This window comes from Cavia porcellus, unplaced genomic scaffold (genome assembly GCF_034190915.1).
Source record: "Cavia porcellus strain 051 isolate PalLab524CR breed Dunkin Hartley unplaced genomic scaffold, mCavPor4.1 scaffold_22, whole genome shotgun sequence".
Lineage (NCBI taxonomy): Eukaryota > Metazoa > Chordata > Mammalia > Rodentia > Caviidae > Cavia > Cavia porcellus.
In genome coordinates this window covers 31,089,508-31,105,315 of record NW_026947505.1, presented here as the reverse complement: position 1 = coordinate 31,105,315, position 15,808 = coordinate 31,089,508, and the positions used below count along the sequence as shown (strand labels likewise).

The following is a 15,808-nucleotide window of genomic DNA, read 5'->3' as shown; positions in this document are numbered from 1 at the left end:
GAGCTATAGAACACTTGTCCCATAAATCTTTCACCTGAGGTATGTATAGCTAGTTATCTTTTGACATAATTTACTTCCTTTTCTCAAGCTTTAACTAACTTAATGGAAATACTAATGTGTACAACAGGCAGTCACCTAGGGAAGATGGAAAGGGAAAGAAAAGAGAGAGGTGCAGGATCATCCACAAGATGGAAATTTAGGGCCTGCATGAGTAAACCTAAACTATATTAAGTCAGCAAAGCCAGGCACTGTTTACAGAATACTTAATTAGGTCACTTTGTAAGCTTAAATCTTATAACTTATAAATGGACACTTTAAGTAAGCTTTAGAGGAAATGTGGCATAATCATATCATAATGGCAAAAAGTTTTTTTATGCTATGCAAGTGCTAAAGATCTTTTTATATTTCAGATTAAGACATTTTATTGACCAAAAAAATTCAAAACTTAATTTGATTAAGGCTTTAACAGCAATAGAGAATATAGATAAGTTTAATAATTAAAGCCACCTTACCTTCTAAAAATTGCAAGCCCAGTTTCATTTTGATCCAATATTAGTAGGGTTCCACAACCTAAAGAAAGAAAAAAAACAACCAAGGTTATGCTATTGGACCTGCCAGGGGGGACTATTATGGCTTGTATCTAGATGTTCCTCCAAAGCTTCTTGCAGTTATAGGTGGGGCTTTTTCAGAGGTGGCTGAATCTAGAGTGTGTGACTGATTCATGCTATAATGCTAGGATTAAGAGGGAGTGATTCCTAAATCAGTCCACTAATTGGTTTGGCAGTGCCAAATCCCGAGAGCCTGGATACAATACAAGGGAGAGAAAGAGGCCTGCTTTGTCCCTTGCTTGTTTTACTACCTTCTGCCCACCATGAACTGTTTCTCATCTATGGTGCCACCCTACCTAGGAGCCAGCTGATTACGGAGTGAAACCTTTACAAACTGTGTCATAAATAAATCTTCACCCCTTTAACTCTAGTTGTGAAGTATTTTGTCTCAGCAACAAGAAACATAACTAAGCCAGGAACATCTAAGACCAAAGAAATACAGTGTCAAGCTGAGTACCTGATTTTACAACCACAAATTTCCCCCTAAAGTTACTGTCAGAACTGAGCTGGTTGTTTTTCATATTGTGTCTCAGGAACTGAATATTCAATCTACCATCTCACCTCCGACTGGAATCTAGACACAGTTCTAACAGAAAGGAAAACGCTCACGTGCCTGCTCTGACCAGCCATGGTGCCAGCCATGCAAACTTACCAAGCTGGTGTTAGCATTTCTACTGACAGGTGACAAATCCCAGGCTTACAGAACCCCATACCTGGATTCTTCCACTAAATCACTCTGCCTCAGCAATAAATGTAAATAAAATACATCCATGTAATTTTATTGATTTATTTAATTTTTTTGTTTTGTTTTTGTGTCTTTTTGAGATAAGATCTCACTATGCAGTTTCAGGCTGCCCTTGGGCTCACTTTGTAGCAGTCTGGTATCGAATTTAGAACGATCCTCCTGCCTCAGTCTCCTGAGAGCTGGGATTAAGTGAGTGCGCTAACACACCTGTCTGCATCCATGTAATTTTAAGACAAAGTATCAATGTGGAACTACCAAATACTTGGTGATATAGTGCTGAAAACAATATTAATGTCTTGTTCAATATGAATTATTTTTCTATACAGCTAATGTCCCTTAAAAGATATATTTATCCTTACAGAGATCAAGAGAGGAGTTACTTAATATGACTGTTTTTCAAAAACTTTTAAGGAATTTTTGCAAAAAAATTTAAAGTCATGTTACAGGTTTATGAATATTCAATCTAACTGGTGGGCAAGGATTGTAAACATGATTGTGCCACCTCTAAATAAGGTGATGGTAAAATAAAGTATTTCCCTCTAAGTTTTAGAAAGCACATTTTTTTTTTTTCCATTGTAGGACTTTAAAAAATACCACGGATCGCTGACATTACATAATGACTCACTGCACTGCTCCGCTGTGCAAACAGTAGCTGGGACTTGAGTAAATAATTGCTAGGATGTTAATTAAAAGAAAGCAAAATCGAGGATGGGCCCGCACCTTTCCATCTAGTCCACGGTTAGACCTATTAGCTTGCGCTTCTAACAATGGCTTTTCGTTATGTGTAGATGGCCCAGCCTCCCATGATGCATGTTATTTATGATGTGTCGCAAACGTACAGTAATAACAAATTCTCAAAAACAACTGCTTTCAAACGTGTACGTTCCCCGTGAGACAAAAGGCGAGGGTGCAAGTTGCTAATATTTCACTAGAGCCGGGAAACAACACGCACGTTTCTGCTCTGTGCGCGAACAAACTGCGAGGCACCACGAAGCAGCTACCGCGGAGGTACCAGAGTGACCGGCGGGGGACCCGCTAGCGCTGTCTGCACCTCGGGCCGGTCGGAGGGGCCGCCCAGGCTCACCCCCCTATTCACAGGAGGCGTGTACGCGTGTGTGTCGGCCAAGATGACAGTACGATCTCCACGAACAAGGACCTGGGTACTAAGCTTCTTCTACACTCTAACTGGTACAGAATCACACACCATTTTGGACCAGCTCTCCAAGCTCGCTCACAGGGCGAGCAGAAGACTGCCTCCAGCACCACCCTTGGCATCCGCCAGAGGCCCCGCCCACTTGTAGCGGCCCCGCCCACTCGGCGGCGAGTTCCCGCGATCCCTAGCCCAGGCGGCGCGACCCGGCCTCACCCGCGATGCCGTAATGCTGCGCGGTGGCGCAGGCCAGGCGGCCCGGTAGGTACGGGGAAAACTCGGCCGCGTAGCCATGGCGGCCCGGCACCCGCAGCGTCCGTGCAGCACTCATTCCCCCTGCTGTCTTCAGCCTCACTGCTCTGGCCACAAAATTTGTCCGAGTAGCTGGCAGATAGTGGCGACTCACTGACAGAAGTTAAGAGGTCCCGAAGGGCAAACGGAAGTGAGAATGCCTACGTCCTGAATCGTAGAGTCGGATTGGTCCGCAGCGGAAAGGGCGTTGACGCCGACGGGGACCATTTTTGTTTTGGGCAAAGCAAACCTGGTTTCCGCCGATTGAGGTTATCTACAGTTAGATATGACTGGGCAGTGATCTGGTGTAAGGTGTTATTTTGCAGAATTTTTGTTGTTGCATCTCAGCCTGTATTGTGTGGCTAACTGGTTTTCACTAGTTCTTTTAACTTTTGAAAGACTGGCATCAAGAAATTTTCCTCAAGGTACTGCAAACTCTGAGACAATGAGTCCAAAAGACAACTGAGTGCCGCGCTACCTGAGGTAACTTGAAGCAATGTTAAATCAGGGAACAGTGAGACTAAGGGAAAATGACAGTTATTGTAAGCACCACGTATATATTTAGGAAGGGAGGAAGAGAAAAAGGGATAGAGAGACGGGTTTTGGGTTTTTTGTTTGTTTGTTTGTACTAGATCTGGAACGCAGGCGCTCTCTACAACTTACTGAGCTACATCCTCAAGCCTTTTTTTAAAATCAGTACGAGGGATCGAACTCACCATTTTTGTTTTTTTTTTATTTTGAGACTATGTTGCCCAGGCTGGGCTCTACATTGATATCCTCCCGCTTCAGTCTTTAGATTACAGGCATCTGCCACCTTGCCCAGCTCTGCAATATGTATGTATATTACCGTAATAAGTATTTAGATTCTAAGACTAATTAAGGGCTCTTTTTTTTAAAGTACTGGGAATTAAACTCGGGGCCTCATGCATACTAGGCAAATGCTCTACCACTGAACTATATCCTCAACATTTAATTCACTCTTTCAAACATTTGTGAAGCTTGGAGGATACCGTATAATTTATCTGCCAAGTAAACACTTGTAAAAGATAGTGTAGTTAGTAATTAAGGCAGGTTAACAGGCACAGACCAAGTCTTATGATCACTTTATAAACCAAGCACAGTGCAAAGCTCTTGAAATTTAAAAGCTGTAAGATACTCTCCGTGGCCGTAGATATTAGAGTCTTGTAAAGAGAAGATATGCAAACAGGAAAGATTAATCAAAATACTACAGGTGCCATGAAAAGTATAGGGTGTTTAAGAAAGGAAATCGTCAATTCTGTTGTTTAGGATGGTAGGAAAAGCTTCAGGAAAAAAAAAAAAGGTGGTCTTTGTAGTGAGTGCGTATAGAGAAATACATTTTATTTAAACAAAGAGCTGAAAGTTATTGTGGGAGCAGGAGTCACATGAGCAAAAATGATGGTATTTTTTTTTTAATCTTCAGTTAGCTCTGTGTGCGAATCTCAATAGTTATGTGAATGTGCATTTTCTTGTTTGGCTCCAGGCAGAGTTAAAACTTCTTAAAGAAATAAGCTCCACATCACTGCCACTTCCATGCTTTGAGCTGTTCACTCTCAATCTCTTCCCCACCACAGCCATCACATGATCATCTCTTGCCTTTCTGTCCCAAAGGACACATCACAACCTTAAGGCTGAGCTTAAGCTTTCCTCAAAGGTTCTCAGTAGCTTCTGTGCCAGTTGGAAAGGGATCACAAAGAGCCTGTATACCTAGTTGGAATGGTGAAACACGACAGCAAACAAAACCACAGCAAAACACAGGTTACTGTCAACGTACAATAATAAATGACATTATCCAATCATTAATTTATTAACAGCTGGCAGTAATGTATGAACATGTAGAGGTGGACAGTCTGGAGACCTCACCTCCAAACTACACAAGCCCCAAATTCTTACTCTTTCACATACCTGAAATGGGACATATATGCCTCATTACCTAGGCAACATTCCTCCTATTTCAGATCCCCACCTCACAGCCATCACCCTTTTTCTATTTTTGAGACAGCCTGAGCTATGATCAACTTTGCAATCCATCTGCCTCAGTCTCCCAGAGTGCTGGGATTACAGGCATGCACCACCATGCTCTTCTGCATGATTCTTAAATGCGGGCTAAAGCACAGATAGAGAAGTGCTCAGCCATGGAAGGGATTTGGACAATAAAAGCTTAAATGTACAAGATGCTCCAAGGCAAAATAAGCAGAAAATTTTCCCCAGTGCTGGAGACTGAACCCAGCTTCACATGTCCTAGGAAAATGCTAGGATCCTGCCAAAGAGCAGGATCTGTCACTGAGCTACCTCCTCCTGCAGCCAAAGCAAACCACCATTCTTATGTCACTCACTGGCAATATCATGATGCATACAACCACCAGAACAGGAGGCTCATGTCCAATTCTTAACACCAACTTTATAAATGAAGGCTAAGAACTGAGTTTCAGTGATTGTTATGGTTTGTATCTAGATGTCCCTCCAAAGCCTCATGTGATCATGGGTGGGGCTTTTTTAGAGGTTGCTAAATTTAGATTGTGATTGAGTCAGAGTACAATGCTGGGATTAAGGTTAGAGTGTTATTCAAGGGTGGTGATTACTAAATCAGTCCACTGATTGGATTGGCATCACCCTAATCCTGGTAGCCTAGATACAAGATAAGGGACAGAACAAGGCTTGTCTTCCCCTTCCTTGATGCCTTTGCTGCCTTCTGTTTGCCATGAACTGGATTTCTTCTGTGTTGTGTTTCTGCCAAACCACCCAGCCTTGGAGTCAGCTGACTGTGGACTGAAACCTTTACAGTCTGTGAACTAAATAAACCTTGCCTCCTTTAACTTTGGGTGTCAGGTATTTTTGTCTCAGAAACAAAAGAAAAGTAACTAACAGAGTAATAGCATCCATTGTATTTGCTTATAAAACATGTGAGATATACTACTTCAGCCGTCCTAGGAGTTTATATTCAAGGAGGTCATTTTGTACATTTGCTTTGGGACCTTTGTGTGTGTGTAGACCTAAGGTCCCAATGCATGTGATGCCACTCCTCTCACATTTTTATGTGCTGTGTTTTCAGAGATGCCATGAGATGTCGTTTGAGCTCCTGAACCAGTATCAACATGAAGAGTACAGTCATTTCAGTTCTGTAGAGACTGGTGAGTTCCATCCAACCTAGCCCACATTATTCTGACAGAGAAAGGCAGAGCAGGAGCACTCACATTCTTTGAACTCACAGCAGCAGAGAAGAGCATTAGAGCCCTCTAGCTACCCCACCATGAGTGCCTGTACCTGCAAATAGGAAGTGACCCCCACCCTAAACCTCTAGGTGGAGTCACAACACATGGAGAGCAGGGGAAGGACTCATCCCCCTGCCCCAGGTGTGGCCATTTTGATTAACATTTCCATCGCAATGACATCTTCCCCATTTGTTGGAATTAAATAAATATTTCATAAACCTAAGAAAACTTTATGTTTTGTTTTAAAATGTTAACACTTAATAGCAAAGCCTGAAATAGCTGACTGTACCTGAAAGTAAGGAAATTCACAAAAAAATGACTAAAAGTGTTAAAGAGCACATGAATCTGCTGAAGGGGCTCACTGTGGGTAAATCTGAGCCAATAAAAATATTGATAGTAGATTATAACCTACTGAAAAAATGAGTCTACAAAATCATCCTGAAATGAATAATTAATGAGATAAGAGACAGTTTTTCTTTATAGTAGAATTCTTTTTAATAAAGATAGAAGAAATAATGAAATCATAATTATTTGGCAATAGTAATACTTGTGCTAGCCAAGAATCGTCAATGGATCAGTCAGTTAGCACACACATGCAACCTCTGTGAGGCTGAGGTAAGAGTATTACAAGTTTGAATCCAGCCTGGCCAACTTACTGAGAACTGTCTCACAATAAAAATATATTTTTAAAAGAGCTAATGATGTAGCTTAGTGCAAAGGACCTAGATTTAATACTGAGTATTGCCATAAAAATATCAATGGATATTAAAAGTAGTGGGAGAAATTCCATAGAGAAACAGGCTGTTTCCATAGCCTTAATCAGTTTCCTCACAAGATCCTAATTAATTACAAGGAAAAAAATAATAACTTTGTAAAGAAACATGACAAACACCCCCTTCATCAAGTGCTTAAATATCACCAGTAAAGGGACAAATCAACATCGTCTGCTACTGACGGGATACACTGGGCAAAACATTCCTTTACTTCTGTGATGTTTCCATCTAGTCTTCATAACCTGAGGAATGCAGATCATGAAGAAATATCAGACAAATCCAAATCTAGCAATCATTTTACAAAATAATGCTCTTCAAAGAATTTGTGTGCCACCAGGTGTGGTGGCACAAATCTGTAATCCCAGTTTTCAGGAGGCTGAGGCAGGAGGATTAAAAATTCAAAGCCAGAATGGACCATGGAAAAAGATAAATCAAAAAAGAGACAGATAGCAAGATAGAGAGAGACAGCTACAGAAGCATTACAACTAACATAACACATGACCTGAGTTAGCTCTTGCATGAGAAAAAAATTTATGTTTTGCTGTCAAAGACCCTTGCCAAAAGTGTTTGGCAGTATTTTTGGATTTATGTTTCTCTCCTGATTTCTGTCGTTGTATTTAATTTATGCAAAGCTGTACTCTTATTTTTAGAAAATATATACCACATCTGCAATTCACTTTCAAGCATTTAAAAATTATCAATTGTTAGGGCAAGAGTGATAAACATGTTAACATCTGTAAATGTATGAAGCATATGTAGAATTTCTCTGAACTTTTTAAACAATTTTTCTGTTAGTAATTATTATTATTATTATTATTATTTGTCGTTTTCCTTTTTGTTGGTACTGGGGATCGAACTCACAGACTGCCTGCTTGCAAGGCAGGCACTTTATGCCGCTGAGCTAAATCCCCAGCCCCTTGTTAGTAATTATTTAAAATAAAAGTATTTCTAAAGTTTAATACAAGAAAAACAAAACCCTAAAGTAAATTAATGGTCTAAAAATAACAATTCTAAAACTGAAAGAATTACACAAATATATGCTATTGACTAAGTTCAGTGTTACTAACACTATTATTCTCCACTACTTTTCAGAGGGAAGACTCAAGAAACTAAGAAAATTAAGTCTCTTTTGGATTTAAATCTGGATTTGCCTACAGATTTCTCATGAAACATTCTTCTGTTCCCTACACCCACATCCTTTTCGGGTGGTTTTTAATGCTGCCCTTTACTCAGGTAAATCTTATCTTCCTATCCCACAGGCGAACTCTGTGGTCTTTTTCATGTATTTTGTCCAGGTGGAATACTTTCAGAAATTCCAACTATCTCTAAAATTTAATTTCTTTTTTAAGATTTTTATTTTTAAGAGAATAAAACCAAGCAAAATAAAATAAGGCCAATTAAAAAAAGCACTGTGATACAGGATTTCAAAACAAGATAATAGGAAATCAACAATGATTACTATAATGACTCTTGTCTTCAAAATAGCTGCCTGTACATAGTAAAATCAGACATAGTACAGATCAAACAGAACCGAAGAGAACCAATAAACACAAAACAATGAATGTAATAAAGGACTTCAAAACAAGACAACAATAAATCCGAAATGGCTACCATAATATGTCTTGTTGTTTTTGAAATAGCTTCCCATGCCATTGGATATAATAAAATGAAACAAATCAAACCAGAATAAAACCCAAGTGTCTTCCTTACTTTTCTCTCATTGCTGGGACAAAATACCCAACACCCAAAATTAAGGAAGGAAGGGGCTATTTATCTTACAGTTTTGGAGGTTTCAGTCCAGAATCAGCTGGCTGCAAGGCAGGGTGGCGTGGCACTGGGGCAGCACATCAAGGCAGCAGCCAGAGCAAAAGGGGGAAGAGCAAGCCTCATTTCCTCCCTTACACTGTACACAGGCCATCCCCTCCCCCTCCCCTACACACACACCTCCAGGACAGCCATAGCACAAAATCTCTGGGCCCTCCTGCATAGGATGAAGATATTTATAAAGTGAGGATTCTGGCTCTCTGCTGAGTTTCTCAGTTAAACTTCTAAACTTCTCAAGTTGGCACAATGTATCAACCATAAGACCAACCCAACAAAACAGTGGAAATGATACAGGACTTCAAAACAAGATAACAGGAAATTAACAATGGCTACTACCTTCAGAAGAAGATCCCTGTGGATGCTATATTGTGTATTTTTATCCCCCTGAATAGATGATGATACTACCTAGACTCACATAGTCAGTGAAACACTAAACACTGCAAGCATTAAGTTGTATTTCACCTCAATACCTATAATTGTAGCCTGTTTCTCCTGATCAGCTGGTCACATATGGCTGGGGGTAAGTAGAGTTGGCTTTTCTTGTCTCCTGGCCCATAGGATGGAAAGGGTTGGCATCTGGTTTTCCCCCTCAGTGGCCTGTCCATGGTGCTGACTCACAGAGAAGGCTTGCTTCTTGTTGACTTCTTGTTCTCCCCGCACTGCCCCGCAGTCCATGAATGGCACAGACTGATGGAGAAAGGCTGGCATCTAGTTCTCACCCTAGCAGCCCATGCATGGCACCAACTTGCAGGGAGGGTTGACTTCTTGTTCTTTTCCTCTGCCAAAATTTAATTTCTAAATTTGAAACAAGCACACATGCATCTATTACATGTTTAAGATTTATAATTGCTTTTCTTATTTTCTCTGTTTTTCTCCAGTCTTGATACAGACAATCCCCTCTTTGTGTCAAATAAAATGAATGAAATATTTATACAATATTTGTTAAGACTGTTTTGTAATGGAGAAAAAACTGGAGTGAGTATCCCTTTATTTCTAGGTAGGTACTTTACTGTTTTGATAGTTTCTCATCTATAAAATAAGTATGGTTCTGATTTTTTAAATCTGTTAATAATATAACTCTAAAACTTGTTACAAAGAAATTGTAATCAAAGGTTATTTTTGTTCAAACTGAGACCACCAGATCGTAGCCAAACTTTTACCCCAAAACTTGGATTCTACATTTCACAGACAATGGAAAAACCTTTCATGTTAGTGGTATGTTGGTTTTAGGTAGCTGCACCCAATCCAAAGGTTACTTTAGAAGTAGATGTTGGTGCAAAGTTCCTGAAGAGCTAGGTATTCAGGCTGGGGAGGTAGCTCAGTGGTACAGTACTTTTACAGCTGTGCATGCCCTGGTACCCTTCCTCCCCCCAAAACAAAGAAAGAACAAGCCAGAAAAGTAAAACAAGTAGATTGACCTTGAGTTCATTTTCTTTAAATTAACTTTAGAGACATTCACTCAAATATTAAGAATATACAGAAGTTTCTTTGCTTGTGTAATTTCTAATTTTAAGAAAGGAATCCATGTACATGGTGGAAAAAAAATTCAGTTGAAAGATTAAGCAGGAAAAGTCTTCTCACTCTTCAGCCTTTAATTTTTCAGTTCTGCTCTTTTCAAAGAGAAGTAGTTAGTCTTCTGTATCCTTGGTTTGTGAATCTGTAAATTCAGCTGATCCCCTATTGAAAATATTGGGGAAGGGGTTGCATCAGTACTAAAAACATACAGATATTCTCGGAGTCATTCTTCCCTAAGCAATGCAGTAAAACAACTATTGATGTCACATTAGCACTGTATTAAGTCCTGTGAATAATCTAGAGCTGACTTAAGGAATATGGGAGACTGTATGTGAGTTCTGTGCAAATACAAGGACATGTTATATATGAGATTTGAGCATCCAGATGTAGGTATCCACAGAGGATCATGAAACTAATCCTCTGCGGGTACAGAGGCACCACCATATGTTGTTTACTGAAAAAAGGGCAAAGTTCAAAGGGTTTAATATATACCACCATTTGTCTTTTTTAAGTGTGTGTATGCACATATATGTCCTTGTAAATTCATAGAATGTCTCTGGAAAGACAAGGAAATGTGTCATAGTTTCTCTGGGGGAAAAAACGGAGACACTATAAGACAAGATGAAACAAGACTTACTATTTACCACATACATTGTTTATTTTAAAATTTTATCCACATGCAACTGTTAGCAAGCCTAAGAGACAAAGGGGAAAAGAGTCTGAAATAGCATACTTTAAAAATTAGTTAAGTAAAGAAACAGAAACTTCCATGGATAACACGTTTATAATCATTTATGTTTCAGAGCTGAAGTGATCTCACAGAGCACAGTGACAGTTTAGTGTTACTCATTGTACATATTCCTTCCACCAAGGCTTAGGTGTCTTATTTCCAAAACGAGGCATTAAGCTTTCCTGGCTGCTATGTTCTATGGCCTGATGATATCAGAAAGGAGAGCATTCTTTAAGGACCCTCCTTCCTTGAACTGAGAACCAATTTAGACTCATGTGGTTAAGGCTCCTAAGGAAACACAGACCATCAAAGCAGGAATAAGAAAGACATTTTTGAGATACATACATTGCACAGTAACTCCTAAAAGATGTGTCCTTAAATGTATACGTCTTATAAATAAAATGATGACAATCATCATAGCTCCCCTAGCCCTAAGGGTAACTTTTGTGTGCATAAAAACATATCCAACTTTTCTCTGGGACGGATGTCTTTGAGAAGCCTGGCTTCTCAATTCAAAGTGGGGGAGGGAGCGTACAACTGTGGCAAATTACTTCCCTTCAACTTCCTTATCTGTAAATGGATATGATATAGTCTACAGTGAGTATTTAATGAGCAAATGATGCACAAGGCCTAGGATTTTTTGTGTTTTGTGGTTTTTTTTTTTTGTTTGTTTGTTTGGTTTTTTTTTTTGGTACCAGGAATGGAACTCACAACTCTGCACTTGCAAGGCCTAGGATTATTATACCAGACACATAGTAAGCACTCAGTGAAGCTCAGATTTCTTTTTCTCCTGGATTTTTGATAATTGACATTTATTACCTAGCTAAAATAGAAAGACAAAAGTGTATTATTGTCATTATTATCATCATCATTGTTGTAGACTTCTGTTTTTCCAGAAATAGATACTAAAAAAAAAAAGTTCAACTATATGTGAAATAAGATCACATATCCTTTGAAAAGAAGTCTGTTTTTCAGGATACTAAGCCTAACAACCAGAAGGCCAAGAATAGGAAACTGAAGAGAAATGGGTAGAAAGAGAAAGCATGAAAAAATTACTGATAATTTGGTACTAAGCTACCCAATATACGTATTGTAAACTGAAAATAAAGAGGCTCTTTGCATCATCAAATTAACATATCAGATATGTAGCTTATCTGCTACACTGCCGCCATGAGCAAAAATGGCTGCAGAGCACCGCTCTTGTTTTCCCAATGCTCATTATAGACTGAACTGTGTCTCCCTCCCCCACCAAACTCATATGCTACAGCTCCAAACTCTCCCTGTGATTGTATTTGGAGACTGGGACTTTATGGAGGTAATTAAGATGAAATAAGGTCATGAGGGTGTGGTACTTATAAAACAAAGAGACACCAGAGAGCTCTTACCTTTCTCTGGAAAGTTAAGTGAGGACACGTTGGAAAGGAGGCATTTATGGGGCAGAAGAGACCCCTTACTGGAAACCAAACTTGCAGTGGTCTGGTCACCTTCCAGAACTGTGGGAAAATAAACCTCTGTCCTCGAGCCACCTGTATCATGATATTTTGTGGCAAAAAGAATTTCTCTTTTTTATTGGGACAATTGGAAAATGTGCTGTTGCTTATGTTGGTATATGCTCTGGTTTCAATCAGATTGTTTCTAAAGAAAAAAATGCATAGAGACAAAAAGCTTTAGTGATAGCAACAAAATAAACTGCTCTGACAGTTGAATTGCATCTCCTCCATTTTACAAATTAGGAAACTGAGGCTAAAAGAGCAGAAGTCAGCTCTTTCATAGCTGAGCTGGAACTGGAGCCCATCCAGATGGCCAGAGCTCTGAGTCCCACATCCACAGCTTTCTACCCACAGACCTTTTCCATCCCTGGGGCACAAGCCCTGGCAGAGGGGAGGCAGGAGAAGGTATTCTTGCCCTTTGCCATCATCAGATTGCCTAGGGGAGGCCAAGAATCCAGGGACACTATTCTCCCAGAGCAAAAACAGGGCCTCCCAAAGAAGTCCCTCTTCTCTCTAAAGAGCAGTGAGTTGAGTTGAGTATGGTGGTACACACCTGTAATCCTAGCACTCTGGGAGGCTGAGACAGAAAAACTGCAAACTCCAATTCAGGCTGGGCAATTTAACGTGACCCTGTCTTAAAATAAAAATGGAAAAGGATCTGGGGATATAGTTCAATGTGAAGTCCATGGGTTCAATCCCCAGTACTACCAAAGGAAAAAAAGGATTGCACTCAGTGAAATGAGTGACCATCCATACCACAGTCTCATCTTATCACTAAGACACAATCTCCAACATCCACAACTGAAAAGAGAGGCTAATTTTGGCTCACATTTTTAGTCCAAAGTCAGCTGGCTGTAACGCAGGAAGTCTGGTTAGAAAGAACTGGTAAAGGAAAGCTGCTTGTGTCATGGTGACCAGGAATCAGAAAGTGAAGAAGGAAACGAGGGCAGGAGGTACTCATTTCCAGTCCAGTCTCCCAGTGACCTGCCCCTTTCCACCAGGCCCCAGCTCCTAGTATCACACCTATAGCACCCCCATGGGCCAGTCACCTGCCTAAAGCCCTGCCTCTGAGTGCCTGCGGTTCTTGGGGGACATTTACATATAAACTGTGACAAGCTCTTGCTCTTAAACAATAACTTCTCTAGATGAGATCATTAGCACTCTAAAAATTCAAAGGATAGAATTTTCATATTTAAAGTTAGGATTTATAAATAATGATTTTTCAAAAGACACAACCCCCAAAAGCAATATATACATATGTATATTTATATCACCATATGTGTTGCCATATACATCTATGTAGACATTCACATACCCATACATCATGTTGAAGACTAATATTTCTGTGACCAGGTCAACACCTTTGTAATATATGTTCTCCTATTCTTTCTTGGTAACAAATTCCTAAATTACTGATTGCATTCATGTCCCCAGGTTTAAAGCTATAGTTCCTAGCCTTCCTTGCAGATAACCCTCCCATAAGTGAACACAGTTGGATAAGGCTTCTAGGAAAACTATTTTAAAGTTCTCACTTAGCAGGCAGGTGTGCCATTTGCCTGCGCTTCCTACCTTCTTGTAGCCTGGAATATGGGAGTGACGACTAGACTAGAGCAACTTTTTCTGCCTATGAGGTGATTCTAAGCATAGAAGCTATGATCCATGAAGGCAGAAATCCTTACCTATGTTGTTTATGGTATATTCTAAGGACCTGACACTTAGGCACTCGGGCTGTTGAGTTAACGTGGCCTACTATAATGCCTTCCTCATCACGGTGCTTTCCTGTACTACTGCAAAGAATAAACAGAAAATTCTAGAACCTTTTGAAACACTAACTAGGGGTTAATAAAATATTGACATCAGCAAATACGAAGCAACTGGGACCTTGGCAAAGAGCAGTGTAGGAAGATTTACTCAATCTGAGCTAAAAATAGTGTGGTTTCCCTGGGAAAGATGGAGGCTGGTCCAGCTGGAGTAAACTGTTTACAGTGATTCTGGCCACAAAAATATTCTGAGAGGCTCTGAGAGATATTAGCAGATTCTCACCAAGCAACAGGTGATGGTAGCATTGTAAAATATGCAACTTCCTCCTTACACACATTTTCTACTGAACTCATAAGCTCAGAACAACTGAACTCATAAGCAAATAATGACACATTCTCACATTGGATTTTGGGCATCTTGAAATAGCTCTAGGTCGAATTTGTGCCTACATGTTTTGAAGAATGCCCATCATGCAGTAAGCACTCCATCTATAAATGTTTGACAACTTGAGTTGAACTGGAAAATTACGTGAACCATATGTGTTGCCATATACAACACATCTGTCTGTCTATCTAGACATTCACATACCAATACATCATGTATTTTTTCTTGTCTCTCTTTTTCCCTCATTTTACACCTCTCCTCTAGCTTACCCTTTCCAGGGGAAGTCCAGTTTGCTAAGTATATCCATGGAAATAGATTAAGGACTGCCAAAAATTCTATCATTAAAAATGTATTCCCTGTAGATTTATACATTATTGGTGAATCCTCTTGTTCCACGTATCATGTCCCCAAAATGTACTACGCACATATAATGGTTCTCCCATATACTGTGTTAAATTTCTCCCTGTACAGTACATGCATCTGTCTGTCCATCTTTGCCTTTCTAGTTAGAAACATACACATACAAGCACATTAAGACTCTTATGACAAAGACTGGTTTTTTGTGTTTTTGTTTTTTGTTTTTTTGTTTTGTTTTGTTTTTTGCTACAGTAGGATATAGGCCAAAGAACACTGAGGTAATTTTTTTTTTTTTGTACTGGGAGTTGAACCCAGGGGCACTCTACTGCTAAACTGCATCTCTAGCCCTTTTTGTTTTATTTGAGAGTCTTATTAAGTTTCTCAGGCTGGCTTCAAACTTTTAATTCTCCTGCCTCAGCCTCCTGGGCAGCTAGGATTACAGATATGCACCATTATTAACATTTACAGTACAGAGTTTTAATAGCATTTTGACCTTTTCAATTCTATTCAAGCCCTAGACTTTTGTTTCTTCATAAGTAAAATGAAAAATTTGGACCAGATCAATCATTTCTAGCCAGAAGATTAAAGCAGGGTTAGATAAAGTATTCTAAATTTTTCATAAATTCTAACAGAAATCATGTATGTCTAATGCACAGTGCAGGACAGACTAAAATTTAAATTTTTCTGTTGAGATTATATGAATGTAATATGGTTATACTGGTAATCTGCTGTTGATACTAACTTTTTTTTTTTTTAGTTTTTTTGAGACAGAGTCTCACTTTGTAATTCAGCCTGAACTTGAATTCACTGTGTATACCAGACTGGCCTTAAACTCACAAGTCTTCCTGCCTCAGTCTCCAAAGTACCACAATCAAAAACAAGGACCACCACACCTGGCTGATGCTAACTTCTGACTGCTTATTAAATCATAACATTTCTGGAACTCATGA

At 39.5% G+C, this 15,808-nt stretch overlaps 1 protein-coding gene and 1 long non-coding RNA gene across 2 annotated transcripts in view; one reads left to right on the top strand and one right to left on the bottom strand.

The window, feature by feature from the left end:
• Pex7 (peroxisomal biogenesis factor 7) overlaps positions 1–2,951 on the bottom strand; it is a 77,418-nt gene extending 74,467 nt beyond the window's left edge. Inside the window, exons 1-2 of the mRNA XM_003468453.5 lie at positions 2,720–2,951; positions 513–570 (exon numbers count right to left, since the gene is read on the bottom strand). Of these exons, the coding sequence (XP_003468501.1) occupies positions 513–570; positions 2,720–2,834 (173 nt within the window). The 5' untranslated portion in view covers positions 2,835–2,951. The remainder of the gene's footprint in view (positions 1–512; positions 571–2,719) is intronic.
• A 94-nt stretch (positions 2,952–3,045) lies between these two features.
• LOC106027367 (uncharacterized) lies at positions 3,046–8,413 on the top strand. Its single transcript, XR_001200963.3, has 3 exons — positions 3,046–3,277; positions 5,865–5,943; positions 7,890–8,413. It is a non-coding gene; the product is annotated as an uncharacterized LOC106027367 (long non-coding RNA).
• The last annotated feature ends 7,395 nt before the right edge of the window (positions 8,414–15,808 follow it).